At 38.3% G+C, this 24,842-nt stretch overlaps 1 protein-coding gene across 4 annotated transcripts in view; it reads left to right on the forward strand.

Annotated features, from left to right (window-relative positions):
* The window catches only part of UBE3D (ubiquitin protein ligase E3D), a 152,356-nt gene that overhangs the window by 12,057 nt on the left and 115,457 nt on the right, over positions 1-24,842 (forward strand). For all 4 annotated transcript variants that reach the window (XR_013331623.1, XM_077750239.1, XM_077750241.1 and 1 more), the window contains 3 exons: positions 2,976-3,066; positions 14,366-14,597; positions 20,567-20,636. Coding sequence is in view for 3 of the 4 variants with exons in the window: in XM_077750239.1 (XP_077606365.1) it covers positions 2,976-3,066; positions 14,366-14,597; positions 20,567-20,636 (393 nt within the window). In the remaining variant the exon portion in view is untranslated. The remainder of the gene's footprint in view (positions 1-2,975; positions 3,067-14,365; positions 14,598-20,566; positions 20,637-24,842) is intronic.

Raw genomic sequence — 24,842 nt, forward strand, 5'->3', positions numbered from 1 at the left:
GATGTAGAAATGTTTCTCAGAATAACTTATTGAATAAAATTATTGCCTCATTAAATCTCTTATCATGTAAGTAAGATGCTTTAAAGGATTAAAAATGATGTAAAAAAGGGAAGAGTGCCTGGGTGGTCAGTCTATTAAGTGCCTGACTCTTGACGTCAGCTCAGATCATGGTCTCACAGTTCAACATGAGTTCAAGCATGGCATCAGGCTCTGTGCTGACAGTGTGGAACCAGCTTGGGATTCTCTCTCTCTCTCTCTCTCTGAGCAGCATGGACCCTAGAGGTGGGGTCAGCAGGATTGTTTTGAAGAGCCATGTAGGTGATATGGAGCATTCCCCTGAGTCTCATGCTACTCTTTCGTTGGAGAGTAATTTTGCTCAAGTCCACGATTAGTGAATAACTAGTCTGAGTTGGGCAGAGTTGGTTTTAGGAATAAGGGGTAGGGAAATGAAATGTCTTGGAGCTTAAAGTGACATATCCAAGTGCTAAGAACGACTGTTGTAATAACCATGGAAAGAAGAATGGGGTCACCAAGATGAGATATAGACTAATAATGGAAACTGCGAAAAGGCAGGCATGAAGGTCACACTGGAGTATTTTCACATCTTCTGGATTTGTGATTTTAGGTCCCACACTGGAGAGATAGGGAGGCTTTCTAGAGACGTAGTTAGTCTGCTGCCTATCCATGTTCTGTAACAGTTGATAAATAGCAAAACTTGAACTAATAAAAAAATTTGAATCAGCAAGCATTGTTGTTTCATTTTAGCTGTAGGACTGAATAAATTGCTGTATGTTGATTTGCATATTGTTTGCATTCCATTGGTCTCCTGTTCTTTTACATTTTTAAAACATTTTACTCAAAATATCTGAAAAGGAAGACTTTCAAAGACCTGTTCTGTAGTGTACAAAAGGGTATATGCAAAATAGATCTCAGTACTTAATAGCTTTGGTGCTTTCCACATAATAGGTGGTAAATAAATATTTGCTGGATGAATAAATATCAGATAGATACACTCCAATGTTAACTTGAGTCAAAATGTAGTGTAGGAAGTGACTTTTGACATTTTTAGCATTTAGTTGTGTTTCGAGGTTTTTAAAAAGTTGACTTTTCAACTATAGACGTTCTTTTAAGGACTGTGGTAAACATATGCTATTCTGAACAGAACATAAGTCAGATCATGACCCTTGACAGGGAACTGGCTACAGTAAAATCTGATACAGCACAAGCATTAGATCCCACCCCAGGTGGCAGTGCTCTCCCAAGATGCCACGATGTCAGGAGGTTCTGACTTGAACCTGAGCCAGTGGATCCTGCTGGGTGACCAGCAGGGGGGAGTGTTTCACTGAAAATTTCTTTATTGGTTCTAAAAAGAGTATTTTGGATGACTTACCCAGGTCTACTTATTATCTGCTCAAAATTAAAGAATACTGTTTAGTGCTACAGGGATTGGTGGACACCGCTAGAAATGAAAAGGATGACTTTTTAATTGCGAGGGCTTCAAGTTTCTAGCATCAGTTTTTAAAATCTTAACATACCTACAAAGTAAAATAAGCCAAGTTCAGATTGCTTGCTTGTAATGAGCATGACCCATTTCTTTAAAAAAATTTTTTTATACACAGATTTTTTTTTAATGGTTTTTTAAATTTATTTCTAGGAGAGAGAGAGACAGCATGAGCAGGGGAGGGTCAGAGAGAGAGGGAGTCACAGACTGAAACAGGCTCCAGGCTCTGAGCTGACAGTCAGCACAGAGCCCGATGCGGGGCTCGAACCCACGAACCGCGAGATCATGACCTAAGTGAAAGTCGGATGCTTAACCGACTAAGCCACCCAGGCGCCCCTATACACAAGTATTTTTGTGCATGGGTTTTTGGTTTTGGAAATGAAAGTTTCCTTTCTTCATGAATAAAATAATGGAAACCATGAGAATTCTGTTCTTCACATAATGTGGGAAATGACATTTTTCCATAGCTTTAACCAGGAACTGAGTTTTGTTCTTGGAAGATTGAATTCTTCTTAAGAGCCATTCCATGAGACCAGTTTCTTTTTCTTTTCTTTTTTAATGTTTTTTTTTTTTTTTATTTCTGAGAGGGAGAGAGAGAGAGAGAGTGTGAGCAGGGGAGGGTCAGAGAGAGAGGGAGACACAGAATCTAAAACAGGCTCCAGGCTCTGTTCGAACTGGCTATCAGCACAGAGATCGATGCGGGGCTCAAACCCACGAACCGCAAGATTATGACCTGAGCCAAAGTCGGACGCTTAGCTGACTGAGCCATCCCTGCGCCCCAGTAGAGACCAGTGTCAAGATTCTTTCTGTTTGTATGCTTTGGTAATACGCCAGAGTGGACATAGACCTCGTTTAAATTAAATTAAACTTAATTTAATAGATAGAACAACCAGTCACGCTGATGAAAAACTGTACCTACGACCTAGCAGAGGGAAGCTGAGAATGGTGAAGCTCCTTGTAGTTAGTTTGATGTGAGAGAAATTGCTACTTTTCTCTCATCCTTAATGTTGGTATTTATGGAATGAGTGAAATAGCTCAATGGTATCTTACATGGATAATCTAGGGTGATAGCTAGCTCTGAGATACTTAGCAAAATCTTATTTTTTTAAGTTTTTATTTTAAGAGAGAGAGTGCATGAGGGGGTAGGGGTAGAGAGAAAGAGAGAGCGAGGGAGAGAGAGAACTCCAAGCAGGCTTCACACTGTCAGTGTAGACATGACCTGAGCTGACATCAAGAATCGGACGCTTAACCGACTGAGCCACCCAGGTGCCCCAGCAAAATCTTGTTTTTGAGAACGCTTCACAATATTTGCTTCTGGTTGAGTCATCAGATAATGCTAATTAAATGTGTACTTCTTGGTAGATTGTAAACAGTGTTTATTGATCATAATTTATGTGGCTGTTAAACTCTTTAAGTATGTTAATATATTTGTCCCAAACCTCTAAGATTTGCTATTTCATTGATTTTTCTTTAGAAGTGATTTCCATGTTTAATCAAAGCTCACCAGCCCAAGAATGCTGCACATTTTATTGCCAGTCCTGCGGTGAAGTCATAATAAGGGACAGGTAAGGAATTTATTTTACACTGATTAATTCTGTGCCTGGCAATGGTTTTCTTTTTTTTTCTGTCAGAATTTTTGAAGTAATTGCCAGGGGAGAAGTATACGACCTTAAAATGAGAGTCAGCTTAATGTCACTTTGAACAAAATCAACCATTAAGATCTCTAGCAATCATGGAGCAGTTAGGTCTTCTGAAAGGGGACAAAAGGGAGCATGGCATGCTGGCTTTGAGGGAGGAAGGCTTATCTTGGTGTAAGCCTGTGTAGCTCACTGAAGTGTGTCTCTTCTGAAAAGAGACATGGACTCTGTTGGAGTTTTATCCAGCATGTTGGTGAATGAGGTTTTCTCCACATTAAGTGCATTTTCTAAATCATAGAGGCTCATGCAACACAACTTTTTATTTGAACTATTTTTTTAAATTTATTTATTTCTAGGAGAGAGAGAGAGAGAGAGAGAGAGCGTGAGCAGGGGAGGGTCAGAGAGAGAGGGAGACACAGACTCTGAAATAGGCTCCAGGCTCTGAGCTGGCAGTCAGCACAGAGCCCGACGCGGGGCTCGAACCCACGAACCGCAAGATCATGACCTAAGCGAAAGTCGGACACTTAACTGACTAAGCCACCCAGGAGTCCCTTGAACTATTTTTTTAATGTTTTATTTATTTCTGAGAGAGAGAGAGACAGCATGAACCAGGGAGGGTCAGAGAGAAAGGGAGACACAGAATCTGAAACAGGCTCCAGGCTTTGAGCTAGCTGTCAGCACAGAGCCCGACGTGGAGCTTGAACCCACGAACTGTGAGATCATGACCTGAGCTGAAGTCGGACGCTTAACCAACTGAGCCACCCAGCACCCTATTTGAACTATTTTTATTAGTGCCTTTCTAAAATCCACATCCTATTTCCCCATTTATTAAAACAGAGCTTATAGAGCTAACACATGTTAACATTTTCTTGATGATTAAGTTAATCTTGTAACCTCTTCTTGCAGTGTGCTATGATTACTCTATTGAGGTGGGAAGGGTTCTTTGCTATATTCCTTGTATTCCCAAGGTGTCTCTTTTCATTAGTTTTTCCCATCTTCTCCATTCTTCTGTCAACCTTCTTGTTACCTTGGCACAAACCATTTCCCCTGAATTTTCAGCTTCTAATCATCCATTGATTGGAAAGACAGATCAAAACCTTAATATTTTTAACAATATTTAAAGAAAGAAGTTAGATTTCTTTGTTAGATGTGTTTCCTTTGAGACAGGTGCCTGAGACTTAGATGTGTATGTCTCCTTGACTGTATCGGAGACCTACTCCTCTTTCAGTGGTCCTTGTCTCAATGAATGCCGAGCCTCTACCTGCATAGAGCTACTCTCTCCCCTGGAATGCACCCCACACCCCTCCCTCCCTCTGGTTAGTGCCTACCTAAATTCCTTTGAAAGGGCTCAATTGCTGGGAGCCTTCCCTAAACCCTAAACCCTATCTGTTCCTCTAAAGTTCATGTGCTCTTCTAAGAATAATGTCTGGTGGTATAGACTCAGAAGCCAGACTATCTGGTTTGCATCCATCATTTTTTAGCTGCGACTTGGCAAGTTATTTTTTTTTTTAATATTTTTATTTATTTCTAGGAGAGAGAGACAGCGTGAGCAGGGGAGGGTCAAAGAGAGAGGGAGTCACAGACTGAAACAGGCTCCAGGCTCTGAGCTGGCAGTCAGCACAGAGCCCGACGCGGGGCTCGAATCCACAAACCGCAAGATCATGACCTAAGCAAAAGTCGGACGCTTAACCGACTAAGCCACCCAGGCGCCCCTCTGGGCAAGTTATTTAACCACCCCATGCCTCAATTTGCTTATTACAAAAATATAAATGATAATAGGAGGTACCTTATAGGGTTGTTGGGAGGATTAAATGGATTTAAGTGTTTAGAGCAGTGCCTTGGGACATGGTAGACATTCAGTATATGGTGTCTACTGCTGTAATTATTATTCTTATCATCATCCCTAACATTATCAACATCAGGCTGCAGTGCCTGAAAAATAGTGCACTCTCAATAAATTCTTCCTGGGTTGAACTGAATAAACAGTAGGGTGTTTATTTTGGCCTTCCACCAGCCTCTCTTGCTTACTTTGTGATTCCTGGCAGTGTCCCAGGTAGATGAGATCATGGAAAGTTACCTTAGTATAAGTGGGGGGATTGTGAATGGAGCACCTCCGAGTGATTATCTTGGTTAAGAAATGAGGTGACTAAATCTGCAGAAGAGAGGAGAATGTCCTTGCTCAGATTACCTACAGGCTGAAGTTGCTGCAGAACATGTACTCTGTGACAGACCTACCGCAGCCTGAAATGTCCAGAGGATTCCAGTTTATGTTGTAGCTGAACCCCAAAACTTTTCCTTCTCTCAGTCTATTTTAGGCTTTGGTTTAACTCTCACATGAAGTTTCTGAAACATGCCTGCCTCACCAGCATTGAGGTGACCTAGAAGTTACAGGAGGAGCAGGTTAAATTCAGTGTAACACTATTGCCTGGTACTGCTCACCATAAAGGATATGCTCATTTGTTATTGGCTGATATTTGTGTTTCATTAGAAAAGAATGATGATATAAAAAATTATTACCTGTAGCAGTTTTTCCTATTCAGGAGCTGTAACTTCTGTTTTGTGTCGATTCTTTTTATAATCATGGGATTGAGAACTAGGAGGGCTTCTAGGCGGACATGGAGGGACAGTTTCCTCTCCCTGACACTGACCGTCTGGAAGGCCATGTGGTGTAAAGCAGGAGTGGGAGAATGGGACCTTGGGTTTGAACTCCAACTTCACCACTTAGTAGCTGGGGAACCTTGTCCACATCACCTCAGACATAATGAGTCTTAAATAGATATGTCAAGAGACAGAATCTTTGTGATGGAGATTTAGGAGCTTGTTTAGGCCTAACTCCCACTCTAAACAGGCACTCGTATTTGCCTTCTTCCTCTTCTTTGTAAAAATTCAAATCTGGCCTGTCTCTTCCCTGCTCAGAATTCTGTAATGCTTCCTACCTATTTCTCTTTCTTCTTAAGTAGAGACATAATAAGGCCTATTTTCCAAACTTGTCAGAAGAGTTAAAGGCTGTAATATATATATAATAGTAAAAGCTTGACAAGCTCTTTTTAATTGGTTTTATAGATTCCTTCCACCTCCCTCCACTTTTCCATATTGGTCTATTGGTCTTATTAGCAAACTAGAAAATTATCTACTTAGTGTTTCAAATCTTTTTGATTCAGGACTCTTTTTTTTTTTTTTTTTAATGTGCCAGAGAAATGACCCTCCTTAATCCCTTTTTCTTTCTGAGAAGATAAATATGGACTTACCTGAAAGTCCTTTCATATCATACCAGTATGCCTGGCATGTGTATGCCTCTTGAGCAGTGCAGAGAAATTATTAGTAGGTGATTCAAGGCTCTGCTTACATTTCACTCTTAGGCAGCATCATTCAATATCTGCACAAGGATTTCATGTTGACTTTTTACATTAAACCCAGTGGTCTTCTCATTTCTCCCTCAGTTACCTGTTTAATGCAGGTAGTAGGGACATTTTTTGTGCTTGTTAAATAGAAAACAAAGTGTATTTCGAAAGAGGCTTGTTTGTCCTATAATCAAAATCAACTAGTTGTAAGCATCTTTTCCAGGAGGGCTTGGATAGGTTGGGTAGTGCAAGGATAATTAACCTTGGGAGAGGTTGATTTATTTATACTGAGAACCCCTCTAATACGTGGATGCAGCAGAGTTAACATCTGCTTACTGGTTGGCCTTATTATATGGGAATAAGAGCCTTTAGTTTTCTAGGCCTCAGTTTCCTCATCTGTAAAATGAGGAGGTTGGATTAGATAAATCTGTAGGAATCCTACCAGCAGAAAATTCTGTGATTAGTAAACCTTATAAAGCTGTACCTTGGGTTCTGTGATTCATGATTATTTGGGTAATGCAGGACTAATCCTTGTTCCTTGTTTTGTTTTTAATGAAAAAGGTTCTTGTCAACCAAATTATAGAAATAAGGTGCAGAAGACTGTTTATTCATACTCATTAATGGCTTTTAATACTTAATAGTAGCAAGATGCATGAAATCTGCTAATGATAACAGCCCTTTTTCTTAGTTGGGATACATGATCTTAGCCATTTGTTTTGGTTATTTGAAAATAAATAATGCCTCCTTTCTTTACCATAAAATTCTCCAATATATACGTTTTTACCAGTTCAGAGTTTTCATATAAAAATTTCTGAACAGGGGCACCTGGGTGGCTCAGTTGGTTAAATGTCCAAAATGTCTGACTTCAGCTCAGGTCATAATCTCACGGTTCGTAGGTTCGAGCCCCTTATTGGGCTCCGTGCTGACAGCTTAGAGCCTAGAGTCTGCTTCAGATTCTGTGTCTCCCTCCCTCTCTCTGTGACTCCTCTGCTCATGCTGTCTCTCTCTCAAAAAAAAAAATAAGCATTAACAAAATTAAAAAGAGGATTCCAGCAAGATGGCGGAGAAGTAGGAAGCTCCGTACTTGCACTTGCGCCCATACCTCACACGGAAAAGATCTGAAGCCATTGGAAACCTTACAAAACCCGAGAGATTGGGAGAAAAAGGACGCAGAATCCACTGAGAAAACCTTCTAACGTGAGTGCGAACTGGGGAAGATAAAATCGGGCGGGGATCGGAGACTCCAGAGTCGGAGGCGATCCCCCTCTGCGGGGAGTGAGAGGGGAAAAAGAGAGTCTGAAACAGAAAAACCTCCGCTCAGGGAAAAACCTCCGCTCGGGGCATAGAAAGACCCTGCGCGCGAAATACCTGCGCTCCAGGTCCCCTCGCGCCAACGGGTCCCGGAGGGGCTGAGCTCGCGGACTGCTTCTTTGTGCTGGCTCCTGGCTGGCTGGACTTCTAGAGTAGCGGCGCGCCTGCCGCCATTGTCCTCCCGGCAGGTTTGAGCCCCTGGAAGAGCCACGCGGGCACCAGGCGTCCACGCTCCTGGCTGGCTGGAACTCTAGAGGGAAGGCAAAGAGCTAAAAACTGGGAAATTTGCCTGTGAGTTTGTGTTTCGGGTGACGAGCCATAGAGGGACCTGTTTTTCCTCACTACAGGGGTCTCCGCGCACCCAGGAGGCAAGCCCCCGCCCAAGCTTGCCAGCCTGACCCAGGAAGGAAGCAGCGATTCTGACTCCGCCCCCAGAGCTCGGCAGGGGGCCTGGAATTGCCCCAAGGGGGTTGCCTGGGACGCTGTGTATAAGGCAATTTCAGCGGGGCGCGCGGACTGGGATTTGGAGATTGGAACTGNAAAAAAAGAGAGAGCACCCAAATAGACAAAATTATGAATGAAAATGGACTTATTACAACCAACCCCTCAGAAATACAAGGAATTACCAGGGAATACGATGAAAAATTATATGCCAACAAATTGGACAACTTAGAAGAAATGGACAAATTCCTAAACACACACTCACTACCAAAATTCACACGGAAAGAAATAGAAAATCTGAACAGACCTATAACGAGTGAAGAAATCGAATCAGTGATCAAAAATCTCCCAACAAATAAGAGCCCTGGACCTGATGGCTTCCCTGGGGAATTCTACCAGACATTTAAAACAGAAGTAATACCCATTCTTCTCAAGCTATTCCAAAAAATAGAAATCGAAGGAAAACTCCCGGACTCATTTTATGAAGCCAGCATCACTCTGATTCCCAAGCCAGACAGAGATTCAGCAAAAAAAGAGAACTACAGGCCAATATCCTTGATAAATATGGATGCAAAAATCCTCAACAAGATCGTTGCAAATCAAATCCAGCGCACATAAAAAGAATCATCCACCAAGATCAAGTGGGATTCCTTCTGACCTATTACCTTTCCACTTAAAATTCTGTAATGCTTCCCACTTATTTGTAGAAACAAGTCTTTATCCCTCAGATTGGCATGTAACACCCAGCACAGTTTGCCACCATCCCACCTTCCCTGTCTCTTTTACTGCTGTTCTGCATTGTCAGGGGGAGAGATTATATTCCAAGGGAAATTCCAAGGCTCAGTTTTGGAGCCAGGAAGACCTGGGTTAAGATCCTGCCTCTGTTCATCACCTCTGGCTCTATAAACTTAAAGCAAATTATTTAACATTTCTAAGCCTATCTTTCCTCCTCCGTAACAGGGGAATGGAAATTGTCACCTCACAAAGTTGTAGTAGGCGTTAAGTAGAATAAGGTGTGTGCAGTTCCCACCAGAGGTCCTCTGGAATTCAGTTAATATACAGACCCTCAACACCATCACAGGCCACGGTTTCTTGCTGGCTTGCCAGCAGGGCAGCCTCAGGAGGAGTTTTTCTCAGCAGGAGTCCTAGAGTAGTTGAGGGAAGTGACAGCTTGTCTCCCCATGTGACACAGTTCTAGGTACAAAGCTCAAGGTCCACAATCAAGTAGATGCAGGGGCTACCCTGAGAAGAAGCCTCATGACCTAAGCAGCCAATATGTCTTGTAATTCTTTTGCATCATTTCCAGGGTTTCTTGCGAACGACTGCATTTGAGGAAGTCCAAAGCATGGCACCTTCATCAGACATTTACAGTTCATTTGTACCTCTTTTCAGTCCAGATGCCATTTATCAGTCAGGGGTCAATTCTGCCATAAGCAGTGTTGCCTAGCAATGTAATTGATGCCTCCTATTCACCTGGTTTCCAGGGTAGCAAAGCTAGGTGGTTGAACCAAGCATTAGATCTCAAGTAGCAATGGAAAAGGTTTGTTAACCCTTTTATCCCAATATGCAGCAGACCCAACCAGGTGCCTCACGTGTTATAGTTACCAAAATATGCTTGTTTATTCCATTAACAAATATTTAAGAACTTATACCATGAGTCAGGCACTGTGCCAGACACTAGGAAGACAGAAGTTAAAGAGATCTAGTGCTCATCTTTATATTGTTAACTCTACTCGTGATGCCCTTAATTCCTTTAACTGTCTGAAGAACTATTTATTCTTCAAAGGCCAGTCCAGATACCACCTCCTCTCTGAAATCCATATACATTTTACTATGCTAGGACTTTGTGTTTATTGTCCTGAATCTATGGGTTGGTTTTATGAATGCATGAATCTCCTAAAGTAATATGCAGGTTTTGTGTACGTATGGGAATGTATGTTTGAAGAAAGGCCAAAGCTTTCATTAAATTATCAGAGGGGTCTAAGCTGTCCTCTCTCCCATGCCCCTAAAAATTTAGAACCATTACTTTCCTATAAGCATTAATCATATTTTTTAAAGTTTTATTATCATTTGTTTATAGTCTGTATCTCCTATGAGGCCATAAGTACCTTGAGAGAAGGAACTGTGTGTATGAATATTTTGTGTCAATACAATGCCAGCTTCATAGAAGGCTTTTAGAAAACGTATGTTGAAAGAATCGTTTAATAACCTTAACAGATCAGCAGCTTGACTGATGCTACTAGTGTCCATTTCCTAATTTAAAAGGGAAAGTTCTTCCTTATGTTAAAGGAAAATCAACTTTCTTGTTCCTAGCTTTGTCCTCTGGACTTCTTAATTAAATGTCTACCCTCTTCCATATTGTAATTGCCTTTTTTAAAGAGATAGACACATTTTGGGGGCACCTGGGTAGCTCAGTTGGTTGGGTGTCTGACTTCAGCTCAGGTCATGATCTCACGGTTTGTAAGTTCAAGCCCCATGTTGGGCTCTGTGCTGACAGCTCAGAGCCTAGAGCCTGCTTCCAATTCTGTGTCTCCTTCTCTCTCTACCCCTCTCTCGCTCTGTCTGTCTGTCTCTCAAAATGAAAGAAACATATAAAAAATAATAAATTAAAAAATTGACATATTTTCTTATATTTTAATTTATATTGATATAAAAGCAGTAAGGAAGAGATTGAGAAGAATGACCACTAAATAGTAATAGAGTGAATCACTTTATATTTACAAATCCCCCTCCCGCATCACTGATCATATAACAGACCAGTCCATGATTCCACTTGCTGGTGGTGTTCCAGGTAGAATGTTTGAGGGTTCTCTGGGGTTTGTTGTTTCTGGTGGGTCCATAATTATTAGGCAGTGTCCTGTGGTGGATCTGTGCAGTGGAGCAGCTGTCAGCCTTTGTGGATCTCAGCTTTGGGCTGATACTCGAGAAGCTGGGTGAAGCGGTGATGGAGCTGCTGCCCAGCATCCTGCATCCACAGTTCACTTTCCAGAGAGTCCAGTGGGAGAAAGTGGTGTGTGCACCTGTCATTTTCTTACTGGTGGGTCTTAATCTACAGTACATTAGTTTCAGGAGTACCACTTAGCAATTTAGCACTTCCATATAACACCCGGTACTCACCACACCAAGTGCACTCCTTAACCCCCGTCACTGGTTTAACCCTTTCCCTACCTCTGGTAATAACCATCAGTTTGTTCTCTGTAGTTAAAAGTCTTTTTCTGAGACTCAGTTGAGGAGATCAAAGAAAAAGGGTTAACATGGGGGAAATCATTAAAAAACAAGACATTTGTGTCAAATATTTTAACTTAAAACATGCGAATGTACTTTACTAATATTTTATTATGGAAACAGTATCTTTTTGTTAAGCATGACTCCACTGTTGTCTAGCTTTTTTCACTGTTAACATGTTATCCAAAATTCATCATTTACAATTTCCAGTTTGTTTATTTAAAGTGGAATGAGACATTGGACATTTTAAAGCCATGGGATTGTAGAATTTTTCTAGATTTTTACTCTTTCTCTCTCTCCAGTTTTCTATAGTGAGATGTCCCTCCCACCTCTCACCACTTCTCTTTTTGTTTGTTTTACAACTGGCTATCATTTAGTTTGGAATTTTTAGTTTTCAGGGGAATAGCAATTCATATTTCCTTGGTTTATATACTATTTAATTAAATCAGGTCACTAAAACAAGGTGTAAATAGCATAAACAGATCTGTGATCAAATACAGTTGACTCTTAATCAGCATATGTTTCTGACGATAGAGGCAGAGGTGTGCAAGTATTGAGACTGGTTACGCATTTGCACTGCTCATGGGCGTTAAGACCACAAGCATGTTTCTATTCTGTTTTTCTCAGGATTAATTATTTTCAACTTTCTTCATCATCCTGCCCACATTTCTTCTTCTCTTAGACCACTGATGTTCCTAACTTAGAGTAAAACAGATGTAGATTTTATTCTGATAACTTCTGATGTGTCTATTGTTGTCCAGAAAAAAAAAAAAGAAACTATCAAAAAAGAAAAAAAAGCAGTAACAAATATAAGGTCCTACTTAATTGTAAGAATGTTTTAAGCATAAAAAATAGCAGAGTGAAACTCAATTTCTCTCCCTTTGAGTGTAGCCTAGACTTAGTGACTCACTTCCAAGTGATAGAGTATGCAAAGAGAGAAACATAGCCTTTTTAGTGGAGAAGCCTAGTAGATACCACACTGGGCAAATGCTGAGGTTTAACAGCAGCCAAGTGTTCAAGTCTAACAGCACCAGTGATAGGTCATATTGATAGAGTGTGCCCTCTTATAAGATGTACTGAGAGAAGCACTTCACTTCTGTGGTACTCTTCCCCAAATCCATAACCCAAGCCTAAATTTCAGAAAATATTGACCAACTTAAATTGAGAGTTACTCTGTAAAACACCAGACCATTGCTCTTTAAAAATGTCCAGGTCCTGAAAAATAAGGAAAGACTAAGAACAGGTAACAGACTAAAGGAGACTGGGCAAACATGATGACTAAGTGCAGTGTGTCAATTGGATCCTAGAACAAAGGAAAAAAGGATATTAGTGGAAAAACTTGGGAATCCAGATAAAGTCTGTAGTTGTGACAAATCTTCTATGGTTATAAAAGCTGTTAACCTTAGAGAACGCTGGGTGTAGTGTTATGAGTACTATTTGTACTGTTTTTGTAACTTTTCTGTAAATTTAAAATTATTCCCAAATAAGTTTATTAAAAAATAGTAATGAGAGAATTCACAGAAGAAAGGGTTAGGTGATTAGGATTTAAGACAAATAAACCAAATTAAAAGGCAGTAACACTGGGGCACCTGGGTGGCTTGGTTAGTTGAGTGACTCTTGATTTCAGCTCAGGCCATAATCTCAAGGTTCATGGTATCGAAACGTGTTGGGCTCTGCGCTAACAGTGCAGAGCCTGCTTGGGACTCTCTCTCTCTCCGTTTCTCTCTGCCCCTCTAGCTTGCATGAGTGCATGCCCTTGCTCTCTCTCAAAATAAATAAACTTTTTAAAAAAGGGAATAACACTGAAGAAATAACTCATCACAGATGATAAAGGACTAATATTCCTAAGATAGAATATACTTTTATTTTTCTTATAAATTTTTTTTTAAATGTTTACTTATTTTGAGAGAGAGAATGTGAGCAAGGGAGCGGCCAGGAGAGAGGGAAAGACAATCCCAAGCAGGCTTCACACTATCAGTGCAGAGCCTGAGGCAGGGCTTGAACTCGAGAACTTTGAGTTCATGACCCGAGCTGAAATCAAGAGTCCGACACTTAGTGGACTGAGCTACCCAGGCATCCCAAGATAGAATATACTTTTAAACATTAGTAAAAACATACTAATACCTCATTGGAAAATAGCCATGATCACAAGTCACAGAAGAAACACACTGGTCAATAAATATGAAAGCCAGTTCAATCTCACTAGCAATTAAAGAGTTACTAATTAAAGTGGTACTGAGAACATTTTCACCCATTACATGGAAAAATGATAGTATTCAATTCTGAAGAAGGTAAGTGGAAGAATTATAACTTGATATAGCATATATGAAAAGCAGTTTTCCAATATGTATTGGGTTTTAAAATATGTATATAATTTGTGATTATAATCTCACACTTGTAAGATTTTTTTCCAAAGGAAATAATACAAATTTATTTATTAAATACAGGTATATATACAAATTTTCTAATAGGAATGTTCATCGCAGGGTTGTTGATACTGAAAATCTCAAAACCTCAAAATCTATGACCTAAAAGTTTTGGCATACTTATAGAATAGAATGGAGGCATTAAGAGTCATAATATAACTAAAAAACAGTAAAAATAAAAGCAAGATTCAGTTTGTATATATCTTCTGATCCTGGGCTGTGTACATGTGTACTACTATGGTTTCTTGAACTGATTGCAAGGAAACATCGCATCATTTACAAAGTAGTTTCATTTTCTTTATACCTTTACACATTTTCAAATTGCCTATAGTGAGTATATATTACTTTTGTAATCAAGGGGGAATTTTATTGTTGCAGACAATGTGATCAATGAGTTTCTTTCATCTTTTCATCCTGATTTAATTTTAAAATGCTACATTTTCATTTTGTTCTGTAAAAAATTGCTTTTCCTCTTTCTACCAGGAAGCTCCTCAGGGTGCTCCCATTGCCAAGTGAGAACTGGGGAGCTCTAGTTGGAGAATGGTGTTGTCATCCTGACCCCTTTGCTAATAAGCCACTTCATCCACAAGAGAATGACTGTTTTATTGGAGACTCTTTCTTCTTGGTGAATTTAAGAAGTGATTTATGGCAGCCAAGACCTGAACTAGCCCCAGTGGAGACACACCGTCTTTCTTCTGAGAACCGTTTTAAATTGGTAAAACATCTTTTCAAAATAAATGCTAATTTAGAGGTTGGCTTAGAAACTGGTCTCCCCAATCTTTTCTTAATTAAAGCATGCTACACAGACTGTTCTTAGGACCAAAATCCATTATTTTCAGCTTCCTCTATTCTCCAGCTCTGCTCTATTGATACAGCAAGAGCATAAGGCTTTAGACCAAAACAGCTTACGGGGGCTGGAGGAAGAAGGGAAAGAGGACTTTTTCGTGCATAGAATTGGGAATGTTGCCATTTTACAAACCAAATTGCCCCACTTTCTTGTTTTTAGGGTAATATTCCATAATCTGCATAGTCTGATTTAAATTACAAGTGTTCTTTGTTCCAGGATATGTAGTATACAGTTGGGCCTAGGTATTTCCCCATGTCTGCTGATGTCATGTAAGCAGATGCCGTCAAGGAAATGGGGGAGTCCACTTCCGTGTGGAAATGTGGAAATGAAGCTTGTGCTGCAGGCTCCAAGCTGGTGGTTGACAGCGTGAGGTCAAGTGCCTCTTGCTGTAGAAGTTGCTTTAGGGAGAAGGCAATTTCCTCTCACTGCCGAGAATAAATGGTTTACCTTACTTTAAAAGAAAATCAATGACATTGACTTGGCCCTTGTGAGAAATCATTCTGGTGGCAAATCAATATAGATGTGATTTAAAAAGTAAAGGAAATCATTGCCAGAGAATCTTCATTTTCACATCTGATTATTGGTAGGAACAGAAGCATTGTATGTTAAATTTCATTTGAAACTCATTTAATTTTTGTAACAAAAACCAAACCGCTTTAGGAGATATGAAATAGTTGGGCAGCTCTTAGGTTGTAAGTTAGTTTATAGAACTATTTTCTGTTTTGAGGACAGATTAAGGAAGTTTATCAACTATCAAAGTTATCAGAATTAGTTAAGTGCCTTATCTCTCATCATAAACACAGATCCTTTTACCTAAATATGGTTCATTTAAAATTATAGTACTTACTGCTTGTATAATTTTCAAAGATAAATGGTAAGAAATTAATATAAATCTGTTGTATGTTTAATATGGTTACATTAAAATTGTATTTTAATCTAAATTTATATATTAATACTTTACTGTTTATGTACTTTAACTTTCATTCTTGTGATAAGCTATAAGTTTTTAGAATATTTGCAAGGTGTGAATGGAAGAGGAGAGGAGAGAGATTAAAAGAGAGAAACCATGAGTTTCCCTTCTTAGATAAACTCTGTACTCTGTATGGAAATAATATTCTTCTCATTTATGTCTTCATCTGTTATATGATGCTATTTATAAGAATGTCTCTTAATTGTGAACAACCATTCTGTGTTAAAGGAAGACCCTTCATATTCAGACCTAATGCTGTTTAGTATCATTGAGACTGTGGGAAGCTCCTGTCACAAGCTGTTGTTCACAAGATTGTTTCCAAGTTAGCCAAGGTGGAAGTTTCTCTTTAATTGCATATTGCAGCAGTTGAAAGAGTATGCCTGTGACCAAAATAGTAACATAAATTTGGAGGGACTGCTTAAACAATGCTCTCAAGACTCCTGTGGGAACAAGGCTGCTCTGTGCTATTGAAAACCTATTTCTCATATCACCAAGTCTAGCTATCTAGCAGGGTTTTGAAATGTCACATGATGACACAGCATCCTAATGGTATCTCTTGGGAAACATTTTTTTTGGCGAGACAATATCAGGGGTCCTTAGAAATTGAAACAACACAAAGGGAAATAAAAACGAAGACAGGAGGCCAATCCACATCTCTGAGCAGTGGTGCCGTCTCTCAGATATATTGATTTAATTAGTTCACAACACGGTCTTCCTTTGATGTTTGCTCTGTAGAGTTCCCACACTGTTAGGCTGCTTCATTGCACAACTTGCTGTATTATTGCCTTTAAGCATTGGTCAGGAGAAATGCATTACAAAGAGGAGCTTCTCTTTAAAATGTAGACTGTTATAATATTTTAATTAAAAAGAGCTGAATTTAAAAATAGCATAAACACACAAAATTTAACACTTAATTCTTTCCTTCAGTACCCCTTTAACAGTGTGCAGTATGTTATTTGTCCCTGAAAATGTGGCAGTAGATAACTTTTGTTTTCACGAGATAACTTTATTCATGAGAGTAAGGAATAAGATTTCCTTATTCTTGCATTTACTCATTGTCTCATGCTATTTTTTTGTGTCTACCAACATAATAAAAATTTCACGTCTTATAATAGGATGATAAAGATGGCACCTCAGCCTTTTAGAAGATACATAATATTATTCTAGAGTTAGAAAGTATGGCACAGGAACAAGTTGAACTTTGATTATATTGCTGCTGTCAAGTACAACTAACAGCTTTACATTTTTTTTCTTTCCTGGGGTGCTTAGCAGTAATTTATTGATTTTGGTAATTTGTTAACTCCATAAGGGTATATTTCTTATTTTCTCAGAATAATGTGTTGAACTTTGTAAACATTAACAAATGTGAAAATAATAGAATTGTGAACTTCAATATACCAGTCATCTTGATTCATAAAGTATGCTTCATCTCACCTTTAACCTCCCCACCCCCACACAGAAGTGCTTTAAAGCAAATCCCAGACATTATGCCATTTCATCCCATATGGATTTTTCTTTTTTAGATAACCATAGTGTCATTTTACATTTGACAAAAATGAAGAATCATTACTTGGTGATAAAATCCTAGGACATACACATACAGATTTTACCATTTCTATTAAAGGTATCTTCTATTTGTTTGAATCAAAATATACACATTTCGTTGTTCGAGATAATTTGTTTTTTATTGATCACATTTTAAAATCTTGATTATCAGTGTCTTGAAAAGGTAGACTTACTCTTTTTTGGTGAATAAACCAACAAAAACACTTTTCTCGCTTCATTGTAAAGAAAGCAAATTGTACTGTAAGAGCAGTTATAAATGAAATACATAATGGAGCACCTGATGAAATTTTTTTTGCTTTGAATAGAAAATTTTCTTCTCAAACATTGCCACTCCAATACCCCCTATTAGTAAAGTTTTTAGTTTTGGTAAGATATAATGAGGGTGATTTGATTTAACTGATACAAAATAGGATCTTTTAAAAAGTGTCTTAAAGACCAATTTGGAGCTATACAGATTGTTTTTATTGTAAGAAAGCATGAAACTGCACCAATGTCAGTTTCAGTTGAACATAGCTGCTTTCTGAGCTTCCTGTATCCTTCAAAAAACATTTTTTTTAATGTTTGTTTATTTTTGAGAGAAAGAGCGTAAGCAGGAGAGGAGCAGAGAGAGGGAGACACAGAACCCAAAGCAGGCTTACAGCACAGAGCCCAATGTGGGGCTTGAACTCACAAACCGCAAGATCATGACCTGAGCTGAAGTCACACGCTTAACCAACTGAGCCACCCAGGAACTTGGCACAGGAACAAGTTGAACTTTGATACTTTGAACTTTGATACTTCTTGTTTCCTTGCCTGCACCTGACCGAATTGTCACCTGCCTTGGTTTCTGTGTCTGTGGCTTTGACTTTTTTTTTTTTACCTCAAATTAAAGTTAGAAATACATTTTTTACGTTAAGATCTGATAACACATAAGCACCCACAAAAACATACATCAAGTAAAATTTTGTTGAAGCAGTACGTCCACTGTGTTTGAAGCACTGTGATATTGCTGTTTTATTTCATCATCTTTAGATTTAAAAAAATGTTAATGTTTATTTTTGAGAAAAAGAGCGAGTGTGAGCAGGGAAGGGTAGAGAGAAGAGACACAGAATCTGAAGCAGGCTCTAGGACCTGAGCTGTTAGCACAGAGCCCAATGCAGGGCTCAAACTCACAGACTGCGAGATCATGACCTTAACTGAGAGCCACCTACACGTCCCTATTTCATCTTTTTTTTTTTTTTTTAATGCAGGATATAACCCATTGAAGTGATTCTGTGAATTAGTTTGGAAAATACTGGGCATAGTGCTTAGAAGCATAAGTTTTAGCATCTGAGGGGTCCAGATTCAAATATCAGCTCTGTCAGTTATTAGCACTTCCAGGGAACTCAATTTAAATGTGCTTCTTATACAGTTTTTCCAGAAATAGTTATTTATGCTAAGGAAAATATAATTGTACTCAAACTTACCCTAATCAGTTAAGATTCCCTGGATCAATACATATATCCCACATCAGGAAGACACCCTTCCTTACTTAGACCAGCAATCTAGGAGATGACCCGAGGTTGGCAGAGTGTAGAAATTCCTTTTCCCTGCCCACGTTTACATGTAGTCTGCCATGTTGCAGTGTGTCTGTGAAAGGAATGTTACATGGTTTTAACAAAGGTATTGCTATGGATGTGAAAAAAGCATATTTTTTGGTAAATTCTTAACATGCAGTTGTTCTCCAGTAAAAGGCAAAAAAAAATGGTCCCTTTATGGGAAAGTATGGGTTTTCAGCCCATTCCTTGAATAACATTTGCCCAAACTATATTTCATTTATGTAACATACACCTGGCAGTTACAATGAGCCTGGGACAGTGCTTTATAACACTCCTTTTTAATTTCTAATGAACAACGCTAGGGAGTAAAACACTACTATTAACTCCCTTTTACAGATGAGGAAACCAAAACTGGTCCATTAACTTGCTCAACGTCTTGTGTGTAATAAACAGCAGGCTGGGATTTAAACCTGGGAAGTCTGGCCCCAAACTCAGAGCTGTTAACCACCATGCTACTGCTTATAACATAGCCTCTAATAAAAAACGAAAAACCAGGTGTTTTTTTTTAATTGAGGTGTAATTGACATAGAACATTATATTACTTTTAGGTGTATAATATAATAATTCCATATATGCATATGTTGTAAAATGTTCACCATAATAAGTCATACCATACATAACTATAAACTTTTGTGATGGGAACTTTTAAGATTTACTCTCTTAACAACTTTAAATACATAATACAATGTTAGTAACTGTAGTCGCCATGCTGTACATTACATCTCCATGACTTCCATCTTCTCTAATTGGAAGTTTGTACCTTTTGACCCCCTTCACCCATTTTTGCCAACCCCTGCCTCTGTAACCACCAATCTGATTCTCTGAACCAATCTGTTCTCTGAATCTAAAAGAACATTTTTTTGTTTGCTTAATGTTTAGTTGGATACTGCTGTTTTAATCTGCATCCCAAATGATGAATTTAGAGTTTTGAAGTTTAAGAATTTCTCTCAGCACACTGTCCAGTCTTTCCAGTTATAATGCATATCTTAAGTAGAAAAATTGAAAAACTATACGAATGTGTTAAATTCAATATGTTGAATGAATAGAAAAAATTATATGAATGTGTTAAATTAAAAAAAATTAAGTTTATTTACTTATTTTGAGAGAGAGAGCACAAGCAGGATAGAGGCAGAGAGAGAGAGGAGAGAAGGATCCCAAGCAGGCTCTGGGCTGGCACTCACTATCTGTGAGATCATGACCTTAGCCAATGGCAGCCACTTAACCGATTAAATATTTTTGACTTCTGGTGAGGGGCTATGAATTAAAGATTACTTTTCCATAAGTTACACTGGACTAGAAATCAAAGTAATGGCTCTAATTTTTGATTCTCCTGTTTTCTAGACACATGAATTGGAACAAGTCACCTACTCTCTCTGCCTTTGTTGCCTGCCATCTACCACCTCATTCTAAATGATAATGGGTGTTTGGAAGTGCTTTTTAGAAATGTAAGGTGCTCTTTTTTCAAATTATTTACAACAGTTAGATTATCAAGAAGTGGCTAGGTTTGCAAAAAGCAGTGTGTTCATTATTCTTTCGATTTGGAAAAAAAAAAAAAGATCTCTATGCATGTGAATTATGCATACAAGCTAAATGTGTTCCCAGTATTTAGTAGAGGGCAAAATAAAATGTAAAGTTCAAAGTATACTCTAGAGACTGTGTTAAAATTATATATTCCTTTTAAGAAAAGCTGAATGACATTTAAATGACATTTTTCTGTTCTACAGAAACCAAAGGCAAATACCAAAGTAATTTGTAAGCGTTGCAAGGTAATGTTGGGAGAGACCATGTCATCAGGTAAGAATTTCATAATAAAAATAGCCAAAATGATTGCCCCCTTATTAAAAAAGAGTAGAAGGAGATTTTATAGGAAATCTATGTGAAAGATAGATAACTAATATATATTGTAAAATTAATGATTTTTTAAAATAGAAGTCTAGTAACATATCATCCAATATGCCAAGAGGTTTGTGTATTTTGACCTTTGTAAGTACATAGTATTGCATTTTAAGCTTAAAAGGTTGGGTCATTTTCAGTATTTTATATCCTTTCAGTGGATATAAAACTATAGTATAAAGTTTGGCCTTGGGTCTTTCTTAAAGAGTATTGGGGCTTTTTCCTCAGCACAACTCCTCAGTCAGAATTGTTGGTTGCTAGAAATGATGAAGTTTTCTTGACTGCCATCTGTCTCAGGGCTGTATTTTGGGGGTTGAAAGAGAATCTGTTGAAATCGAAGAAAACACATTCTGAGTTTCATGCTCTGTTCCTGTTCTCTTCCCAATAATTATACCTATATTTATATAAATCAGTTTTAAATATAATTAAATCATGATAATTAAATTGCATTGCTATTTACTTATTTATTAATGTTTATTCGTTTTTGAGAGAGATAGAGCACAAGCAGGGGAGCAGCACAGAGTGGGGAGACACAGAATCTGAAGCAGGCTCCAGGATTTAAAAATTTCTGGAGAGCTACAACATGCTGCATTAGCTCTGTGGATGACAAATGATTATTTGTAATACGGTTAATTAGAAGATGTAAGTAAAGCCAGTGCATCTAAGAGAAGGTGGCTGCTGGTCTTTTTGTTTGTTTTTTAAAATCATCAGAATTTTGCAAGTAGTATACTTGCTCAGAGTGAACAGAAAAGGAAGAATGAGTTGTGGTAAAGGCTGCCATCCCCAACATCACTTTGGAGAATGAAAGCAAGCCCTTTAAGCAAAAACTTAGAAAATTTTAAGGCTTCCAGTCAAATTAGGTGAATTGATTTTTTTAAAAATCTTTTCTCTTCTCCCTGAAGCCCAGTTAAAATGTCAGTTAAGGAATAAAAAAGATGTATGTCCACAGAGACCATGAGAAATTGGGAGGAAGTGACAGTGATGTAAACAAGAGGTATAAGCAGACTTTTTTTGGAAACTGTAAAACTGAGAGGTGTGGGAACACACTTTGCTGTGTGGTGGAAGCTGTAGCCTCAGTGTCTGCCGATCATCTGAGTGAAGAGAGAGCTAGCACTCGCAGTAGAGCCTCACAGCTGGTCGGAATTTGGACACAACAGGTAACAGGGAAAGCAGTCTGAGACAAGGGGCTGGACAAAGGATGATTAATTCAGAATTTTTATATGGAGCTGTAAGACTTCTAAGATTCCTCCTCTATTTGCAACTTGCTTATACTCTCAAGGTGGGAGATCAGAGGACTCTTTCTTTGAAAATGGAAGAATACCAATCAGAGAAGAGATTTGCAGATACTCTCTTAGCCACCATTCAACAGTAAAATGAGCCTAGGTCTAGCCACCCTACAGTCAACTAGCCTTGTACCCACATGTAAGAGTTTCCTATTGGTGTTTTTATATCTTAAATGAATGGATTGCTGAGAATCAAAAAATAGTTGAGCAAATGTCCAACTAAAAGAGACTGAAGTAAATAATCAAGTAAACAGAATAAAGCACCGAGAAAAAACAAATTAATTATAAAACAGAAGAAAATCTTTGAGAAAAATAATGTTTTTAGAGAAATGAAATAATATTGTCTCCATAATTCAGAGAATGTAGCATTAAAGATGTGATTGCTTAAAAAACATAATCAAAGGACTAAAAGATAAAATTAAGGAACTGTCTTATCTCATAAATCAGAACCAAAAGTCAGAGATTAAAGATTGGAAAGGAATTATGGGGAAAAAATCATCATGTAAGTTTCCTGAGGGTAGAGATACTGTCTGTCTCATTTATCACTGTAATCTCAGCATTAAAACAATATCTGGCACATAGTGGGTACCCAGTAAATACTATTGAATGAGTGGAGACTTTTAGGATGTTCAGCATCCCAGCTAAGGATATTCAACATCCAGCTAATAGAAATTCTAGAAAGAAAGAATAGAGACAACAGAGTTTAGGAAATTATCGAAGACCAGAAATACTAAAAACGCATTACAAGGCTATTTTCCGGAGCTAGGGCTTCAGTTTCTCAACTGAAAAGACCCCCTACATGTCCAGTATGATTAATGGGATGGCAAGGCAGCTACTCAAAGCTGTATCATTGAGTAATTTTCAAATACCAAGGAAGAAGTTTCCAGAGGGAAAAAAGCAAGTATTGTACAAAGGATTAGGAAATACAATGGCATTGAATTTTTTTTTTTAATTTATTTATTTTGAGAGAGAGAAAGAGCATGTTTGCAGGGGAATGGCAAAGAGAGAGGGAGAAAGAGAATCCCAAGCAGGTTCCGTGCTGTCCGTGGGGCTGATGCAGGACTCGATCTGCAAACCCATGAACCGTGAGATCATGAGCTGAGCCTAAATCAAGAGTGGGACACTCAACTGACTGAGCCACCCAGGTGCCGCAAGAATGGCATTGAGCTCTTAACAGCATTTTTGAAAGCTAGAAGACAATGAAGCAACGCCTTCATAATTTAGAAGGAAAAAGATTTTTAATCCATAATTCTATCATAGTCAAGCTATCAGTCAAGTATGAAGATAACACATACACAGACCTCAAATGTACATTTTCCTTAGGAATGTACTATAGGATATATCTCACCAAAACTAAGGATTTAACCTCGAGATAGAAGACATGGGATTTGGGAAGCATTATCTAACACAGATAAGGGAGACTCAGAGTGAAGGACACATAGCAGGCCTAGAGAATAACAGCCTGGATTGAAGCAAAAGGAGAGAAGATTGCAATAAATATGTTTTCAGTTACAAGGTGAAACTGATACAGTCTTTGATTTATATGACAATACGTAACAATCTTCAGATAAGAAGAATTAGCTAAAGATGCTTAGGAGACTAATATAGTGAAAAAGAAAGAAGTTATGCGCTGCAGGAAAGTAGAAGGTTGAACAGGAAAGAAAACATTTCCATGGTATTATTATAGTCATAATAATGTGAAGTTCAGTATAGGCAAAGGAGAAACTAGAAATTTAAGAGGGAGATTTTGGAAGCAAAAGGCCGAGGACAGGCTAAGATGATAAGCTTTTCACACAGCTCTGGCTGACTGCTAAATGCACATAATAGGTCCAGAGGATCCAATAAGAATTGAAAGCTCAGGAGACCTGTACATCCCATGCCTTTGATTTCATTTCTCAATCTATGCACAGTTGAGCAGCAGAAGGTAGAAACCTTAGTGGCTTAAAGTATTTAAGCAAACATCTCCCCACGTCTGCTGACAGCTAAACTATGAAGGCATAGTGAATACTCTAGGGAGCCAGGCTAAGTAAAATAAAACTGAGGAGAAGCATTAGTGGCAACACACTGTGGGGAAACATATTTCATAGTTTGAGCTCAAGTTAGTTAATTGACTATTATACTTAACAGCCAACAGTCCTTGAAAGAACAAAACAAAATCCAGGATAGTGACAATATATTACATACAATGTCCTACTTCCATTTAGAAATTATTAGACATGCAAAGAAACAGAAAAGGGTGATTGCTACTCAGAGAAAAAACAGGACTCAACAAACAGGTGCTGAGTAAGCACAAATGTTAGACAAAGATGTTGAAGTAGCTATTATAAATATGGTAAAGAATTGAAAGAAAACAAAAACCTCTTGAGTGAACTAATAGAAAGTCTCAACAAATTGGAAACTTCAAAGAGAAAATCATTGGTAATTACAGAGCTCAAAAAGTACAGTAAGTAAAAAATTTCCTGGATTAGCTGAATTACATATTTGTGATGGCAGAAGAAAAAATAATCATTGAACTTGAAGGTATATTAATAGAAACTAACCTATCCAAAGAACAGAGAGAAATGATCAAGAAATGAATCAAACTGATAAAGACCACAGATATTTGTGGGACAATACCCATTGTTTCAGTAAATGTGTAAATAAAGTCTCAGAAGGTGAGAAGAAGAATTTGTAGAAAATAGTGGATGAAGTCTTGGGAACTTTGGTGAAAAATATTAACTTTTAGATCCAAGAATTGCAATGAAAAGTAGGGTAAACACAAAGAAGACCTCACCCAACCACATTGTAGTCAAACTAATAGAAGCCAAAGATGAAGAGAGAAACA

This window comes from Crocuta crocuta, unplaced genomic scaffold (assembly GCF_008692635.1).
Source record: "Crocuta crocuta isolate KB4526 unplaced genomic scaffold, BGI_CrCroc_1.0 scaffold9, whole genome shotgun sequence".
In the NCBI taxonomy this organism is placed as follows: Eukaryota; Metazoa; Chordata; class Mammalia; order Carnivora; family Hyaenidae; genus Crocuta; species Crocuta crocuta.